Genomic DNA, 7,217 nt, shown 5'->3' with positions numbered 1-7,217 from the left:
GAGGCCCCGCCCCATTGGCCATGCAGGTGCCCGGATCGGTCAGCAACACACAGCAGCCCTCCTGCCCTGTCCCCCATTCCCCCTGCCTTGTCTTCTGCATGCACCATGTGATTCTGGCTTCCATATAGCTTTTTCTCCCTCTGATCCTCCTGTCTCAGTCTACCAAGGGCTGGGATTATAGCTGTGCGCCATTGGTTCTGGTGTCTTGATTAAACCTCCAGTTTATAAATCAATTGCCCTTTTTTTGTGTGTGCCAGCAATGGGGCCTTGAACTCAGGGCCTCAGGCTCTCACTTCGCTTTTTCGCTCGAGGCTGGCTCTCTACCACTCAAACCACACTTCCACAGCTGGCTTTTTGGGTTTGGTTGATTGCTGGTAAGAGCCTCAGAGATGTTTCAGGCCAGGCGGGCTACACACCATGAGCCTGAGACCCAGCCTCCTGAGCAGCTGGGATAGCAGGTGTGAGCCGCCCACCCGCACGCGCCTCATCAGGTACTTCTGAATGTCACTAACACTGCCTGCAGGTTTGGGGCCTTGCCCCCCACACAAGTGGATGTGGGTGCCCAGCCACGCCAACCCTCCCCTGCCGTCCTGACAGGTGCTGAAGGAGTGGGTGGCTGTGGAGAGCGTGTCCGGGCAGCCCGTGCCCCGGTTCAGACAAGAGCTTACCCGCATGGCGGCCATGGCTGCTGACCAGCTGCAGCGCCTGGGAGCTGGCGTGGATGTGGTGGACCTGGGCTCTCAGCAGGTGTGCGGGGGGGGGGGGGGGGAGGGAGGGGAGGAACCTGGCTCTCAGCAGGTGCGGGGGGGGGGGGGGGGGGAAGGGAGGGAACAGGTCCCTCCCATACAGAACCCACAGCCACTGGCTGCAGGAAGCTCAGAGCATACGATGAGCCACCCGGGACTCCCTCTAGGCCCAAATGAGAATGCACTGCGGACTCCCCGGCAGAGTGGGACTGGGCGGGGGGGGGGGAGCACAGAAGGTGGGCTAGGCCCTGGTTCTTGATCTCCCCCAGGTCTCCTCTCTCTCGCCTCCATGTGCCACTTTCTCAAAGGCCCTGGCTCTTTCCTTAGATCCCTGGCCACGCAGGCACTGCCAATCCATCACAAACGCCAACCCTAAGCCTAAGAAACCATGGCCTGTGCTTTGGCAATGAGAACTGCAGAATAACTAGAATATATATATGCATATATATATACACATATATATACATATATATGTATATATATATATATATAAATTTTTATTTAATTAACTTATTTTTTTGCAAGTCCTGAGCCTTGAACTCAGGGCCCAGTCTCTGTCCCTGAGCTTCTTTTGCTCAAGGCTAGTGCTCTACTACTGAGCCACAGCTCCATTTCCACATTTTTCTGAGATGTTTACTGGAGATAAGAGTCTCACAGACTTTTCTGCCCTGGCTGGCTTTGAACCATGGCCCTCATAGCTCAGCTTCCTGAATAGCTAGGATTATAGGCATGAACTACGTGTCCCCAGCATGTTTTCTATTTTTCCTAACAGTCTGAGGGTACCCATTTTATTTTATTCATTTTATATATATATATATATATATATATATATATATATTTTTTTTTTTTTTTTTTTTTTTTTTTTTTTTTTTTTTTTTTGCCAATCCTGGGGCTTGAACTCTGGGCCTGGGCACTGTCAAGGCTAGCGCTCAACCACTTGAGTCACAGCCCAACTTCTGGCTTCTTCTCTGTATGGGGTACTGAGGACTCGAACCCAGGGCTTCATGCATGCAAGGCAAGCACTCTACCACTGAGCCACCTTCCCAGACCTAAGAGTACCCATTTTAGAGATGGAGAAAGTAATGCACTAAAAGAAGACTTAAGCCCAGTGCTGGTAGGGTAGAACAGGCAGGACTCCTAGTGTCTGGAATTTTCTGGAAGGACAATGTGAGCCACTCTCTTTCTGCAGCTGCCGGACGGCCAGAGCCTCCCCCTGCCGCCCATCATACTGGCTGAACTGGGGAATGATCCGAAGAAGCCCACGGTCTGCCTGTATGGACACCTGGACGTGCAGCCCGCGCTGCGGGGTGATGGGTGGCTCACCGACCCCTTCACGCTGGCCGAGGTGGACGGTCAGTGCCCGCCAGCGCCTGCGCAGACTGGCTCACAGAGTTAGAGGCAAAGATGCAGCTCTGGCCCTAGGTCCTTCACTCCCAACAGAAGGCAGGCACTGGCCACTCACGCCTGCCATCCCAGCTACTCAGGAGGCTGAGATCAGGGTTTGAAGCTGGCCCAAACAGAAAAGTCTGTGAGACTCGTATGTCCAGTTAACCACCAAAAAGCCGGAAGTGGAGCTGTGTCTCAAATAGTGAAGTGTCAGCCGGTACCCAGGCCCTACTACTGGAACAACAGCAACACAACAAGGATGAATAGAAGCGTTGTTCCCAGGTCTTCTAGTTGGTCCCATGTGGCTGACTTTCTTCCTTTTGTGGAACAAACTAGAACTCTGTGTGTCTGGGGAAGGGCTGCTGGACAGGAAGAAAACAGTTGTTGAGGTCACATGAGTTCTTTTTAAAAAATACTGAGCTGGTGGTGTGGCTCACGTGGGGGAGAGCCTGCACAGCAAGGGCAAGACTCTGAGTTCAGATCCCATGCTGCCATAAAAATTTGAAAAGAAGAGGAAAGGTTAGTAAAAATCTGTGCTGCAGATTGTAACCTATTCTACTGTTGGGCAAATTGTAAAATCTTAAGAGACAGGCTTGTTCAGGAACAAATCCTCAGGTCCCTTCAGTGAACTCAGGTAAAACAGACAATTCCTAACTGCTGAGGCCGAGGCGAGCTGTGAATTTCATATCGGCATATTTTATCTGACTCGCCGTGGACCATACGCTTTGTATAGAAGAAGTCACATTCTGTAGTTTCAGAGCAAGATTTGTGCCTGGGATGTTGGAAAGCATTGTTAATAGTATTACTTGTAATGTCGGCTAATTAAAAAGTGCTAAAGGAAACCATTACTGGTCCAGCAACATTTGTTTTTAACTCACTCATCTTGGCAGAGGTCTTTGTGCTGTTGGGAAAATTTCTTCTCCCGTTGCTTTGCAGGCAAACTGTATGGACGAGGAACGACAGACAACAAAGGCCCCGTCTTAGCTTGGATCAATGCCGTGAGCGCCTTCAGAGCCCTGAATCAAGTAGGTGGCCAGCCGTGAGAGGGCGAGAGGGAGTGTGGTGATTAATCAATCTGTGTATGCTATTGGGGGGGGGCTAGTAAGCTACACCGTGTTCCCCAGTTTCCCAATTGTCTTTGGAAGATGCAGAAATTCTGTCACATGCATTTTATACATGGGAGAAATAAGGTTGGGAAGATGGAGAAATCTATTTCGTGTGGCCCCAACTAGTGGCGATGACTATCAAAAACAGGTCACAAGGGGCTGGGAATGTGGCTTGGTGGAAGTGTGCTAGCCTAGCAAGCACCAAGCCCTGGGTTCGATTCCTCAGTACCACATACACGAAGAAGCTGGAAGTGGTGCTGTGGCTTAAGTAGTAGAGTGCTAGTCTTGAGCAAAAGAAGCTCAGGGTCAGTGCCTGGACTGGGGTGGGGAGGGGGAGGGAGAGCAGGTCACGGGGATTAGCACGGTAATTAGAAGTCTAGGTTCGGGACTTGAGCAAGCCTGGGTAGAAAAAAAAAAAATGAGTAAAACTCATCCGTCAAAACACAAATGGAGTAAGGTAGTTCCCACCTGTAAACCCAGCGTGCCTCCAAACCCCACGGCCTGGAGCCTGCTGTGTGGCCCTAAACCTCCCGTTCCAGGCACCACTTGAAAAACAAACAGAAGCACAAAGAGCTGTATGCAGCTGCACTGGCTCTAGGGCAAGGTTCTGAGTTCAAATCCTGAAACAAAACAGCGACCAACCAACCCAACTGTAACACAACAAAAACTGTGTGGATCCAGTGCTGGTTACCCTCTGCTACCGGAGCCTTGCATGGCCCCTTCCATTTCCTTCCTTGTTAGAAGTAAGCATGCACTCATTAACAAACTCGTACACATGTTTAAAAGAAGGTACTGACTACTTTGCAGTTAATTTAGGGTCATGTTTCTGCTACCTTACCTTGGGTCTCGGGCATTGAGGCTCCTTCCTGTAGATCTAGTAGTTTGTCCTTCCTTCCTTCCTTCCTTCCTTCCTTCCTTCCTTCCTTCCTTCCTTCCTTCCTTCCTTTCTTCCTTCCTTCTTTTCTCCTACTTCCCTCCCTCCCTCCCATCCTTCCTTCCTTTTCTCTTTTTCGTGTGTGTGTGTGTGTGTGTGTGTGTGTGTGTGTGTGTGTGTGTGTTGGGGCCTGAATTCAGGGGCTTGGCTCTGTCCCTGATTTTTATTTATTTATTTATTTTTTGCTCAGGGATAGCGCTCTACCACTTTGAGCCACAGCTCCACTTCCAATTTTCCAGTTTTTTGGAGATTCCAGTCTCATGGACTTTCCTGTTTGGACTGGCTTTGAATCGTGATCCTCAGATCTCAACCTCTGGAGTAGCTAGGTTACAGGCGTGAGCCACCAGCTCCTGACTCCCGGTCATTTTGCTTAGGGGGTCGCATGTGGGTTGTGGAGGAAGGAAGGGGGCAGCTTTGGGGTCAGCCACGCGTTCTGGCTGTTGAGGACATTTTTGTAGGGCCAGCCCCTGTGCTGTGTTCTCATGGGGTTACTTTGGCCTCCATCTCTGACCAGTCGTCTCTGGTACTTAGCAAGGTGCTTAGACACTCACAGAAGCTTCGGTCCAGCTGTGTGGCTGTGGGTTAGGGCTTAGCTTCTGTGCCTTGGATTTGCTCTGTGGAAGGAGTGCACTGGTTTGGGTGGTCAGGTTTGGAGTCTGCGTTTTACTTCCCACTCCTGTGTCCCACGGAGATGACCAGTCCATTGGACTTGAGTGGCAGGTGGAGAACCTGGCCCTTCACTGCCAGGCCTTGCCCCCCCCCCCCCCCCGCCCCTATCTAAGGCACTGGCTGTGAGCTCCACTCCCCCCTCCCCCCTCCCCCCGCCCCTATCTAAGGCACTGGCTGTGAGCTCCCCCCCGCCCCCCCCCCCCCCGCCCCTATCTAAGCACTGGCTGTGAGCTCCACTCCCCCCTCCCCCCCCCCGCCCCTATCTAAGCACTGGCTGTGAGCTCCACTCACCCCACCCCAGCCCTGTGCTCAGGGAAACTTGTGGGGAAGGAGGCAGTGTTCAGACAGAAGGTTGGAGGGCAGTCACTACCCCACATCCAATGCTCTGTGGGAGAGAAGACTCCTCAGTGGAGCACCAGGCCTACATGACAGGACTCACAGGTCGCTGCCTCTGGCACCTATTGAAGTGGCCTGGGCATCCAGAAAGTTCCACAGGGCACCATGCCTCAGTTTCTCATCTACTCACACCCATTTTGCGGGTCCATGACTGGTCCAGGGTGCAACAGGAATCTGGAAGCAGCAAGCTTGGCCTTGACCTGGTTCACAGGTGTGCAGGAGCAGCTGTGGCAGCTTCACTGGGGAGACGGAGGGGACAGGAGACGGAGGGGACAGGAGACGGAGGGGACAGGAGACGGAGGGACAGGAGACGGAGGGGACAGGAGACGGGGGGACAGGAGACGGAGGGACAGGAGACAGAGGGGACAGGAGACAGAGGGGACAGGGGACAGGAGACGGAGGGACAGGAGACGGGGGGACAGGAGACAGAGGGGACAGGAGACGGGGGGACAGGAGACGGAGGGGACAGGAGACAGAGGGGACAGGAGACGGAGGGGACAGGAGACAAGGGGGACAGGAGACGAGGGGACAGGAGACGGAGGGGACAGGAGACGAAGGGGACAGGAGACGGAGGGGACAGGAGACAGAGGGACAGGAGACGGAGGGGACAGGAGACGGAGGGGACAGGAGACGGAGGGGACAGGAGACAGGGGGACAGGAGACAGAGGGACAGGAGACGGAGGGGACAGGAGACGGAGGGGACAGGAGACGGAGGGACAGGAGACGAGGGGACAGGAGACGGGGGGACAGGAGACGGAGGGATAGGAGACGGAGGGGACAGGAGACGGAGGGACAGGAGACGAGGGGACAGGAGACGGGGGGACAGGAGACGGAGGGACAGGAGACGGAGGGACAGGAGACGGAGGGGACAGGGGACAGGAGACGAGGGGACAGGAGACGGAGGGGACAGGAGATGGAGGGGACAGGAGACGGGGGGACAGGAGACGGGGGGACAGGAGACGGGGGGACAGGAGACGGAGGGACAGGAGACGGAGGGACAGGAGACGGGGGGACCTGAGACGAGGGGACAGGAGACAGAGGGACAGGAGACGGGGGGGACAGGAGACGGGGGGACCTGAGACGGAGGGGACAGGAGACGGAGGGGACAGGAGACGGGGGGACAGGAGACGGGGGGAACAGGAGACGGGGGGACAGGAGACGGAGGGGACAGGAGATGGAGGGGACAGGAGACGGAGGGACAGGAGACGGAGGGGACAGGAGACGGAGGGACAGGAGACGGAGGGGACAGGAGACGGAGGGGACAGGAGACGGAGGGGACAGGAGACGGGGGGACAGGAGACGGAGGGGACAGGAGACGGAGGGGACAGGAGACGGGGGGACAGGAGACGGGGGGACAGGAGACGGGGGGACAGGAGACGGAGGGACAGGAGACGGAGGGACAGGAGACGGAGGGGACAGGAGACGGGGGGACAGGAGACAGGGGGAACAGGAGACGGGGGGGACAGGAGATGGAGGGGACAGGAGACGGAGGGGACAGGAGACGGAGGGGACAGGAGATGAGGGGACAGGAGATGAGGGGACAGGAGACGGAGGGGACAGGGGATGGAGGGGACAGGAGACGGGGGGACAGGAGATGAGGGGACTGGGGATGGAGGGGACAGGGGATGGGAGGGGACAGGAGATGAGGGGATGCACTCAGAGCTGCCTTTCTGAGTGGGGCGACCTGCAGGAATTGAACAGCTGGTTCCAAACTTGACCCCGCGATGTCTTAGCTGTTGAGGGGCGTAGGATTTTGTGAAGCTGAACTTTAAACCTGTACAGCCTTGGTGGGTGCTGGTGGCTCATACTTACATAATCCTGTCTACCGAAGCTGCTGAGCCCCTGAGAACCCCAGAGAAGCCCAATTCTCACAGGACGGACACGGCCACCGCGCACCCAGAGGAAGGCCTCTGGCTTAGATCTCCAAAGGTGCTGCCTCCAAATGTTGTTTATAAACAGACTCGACTCCTTCATCAGAAT

The 7,217-nt window shown here is 55.1% G+C and overlaps 1 protein-coding gene across 1 annotated transcript in view; it reads left to right on the top strand.

Moving 5' to 3' along the window:
• Cndp1 (carnosine dipeptidase 1) overlaps positions 1–7,217 on the top strand; it is a 43,228-nt gene that overhangs the window by 18,563 nt on the left and 17,448 nt on the right. Inside the window, exons 4-6 of the mRNA XM_070028949.1 lie at positions 598–747; positions 1,936–2,098; positions 3,069–3,157. Of these exons, the coding sequence (XP_069885050.1) occupies positions 598–747; positions 1,936–2,098; positions 3,069–3,157 (402 nt within the window). The remainder of the gene's footprint in view (positions 1–597; positions 748–1,935; positions 2,099–3,068; positions 3,158–7,217) is intronic.

The sequence above is a fragment of the Dipodomys merriami genome, unplaced genomic scaffold (assembly GCF_024711535.1).
Source record: "Dipodomys merriami isolate MVZ:Mamm:240054 unplaced genomic scaffold, mDipMer1.0.p SCAF_2, whole genome shotgun sequence".
Classification (NCBI taxonomy): domain Eukaryota; kingdom Metazoa; phylum Chordata; class Mammalia; order Rodentia; family Heteromyidae; genus Dipodomys; species Dipodomys merriami.
This window is presented reverse-complemented; position numbering and strand designations above follow the sequence as displayed.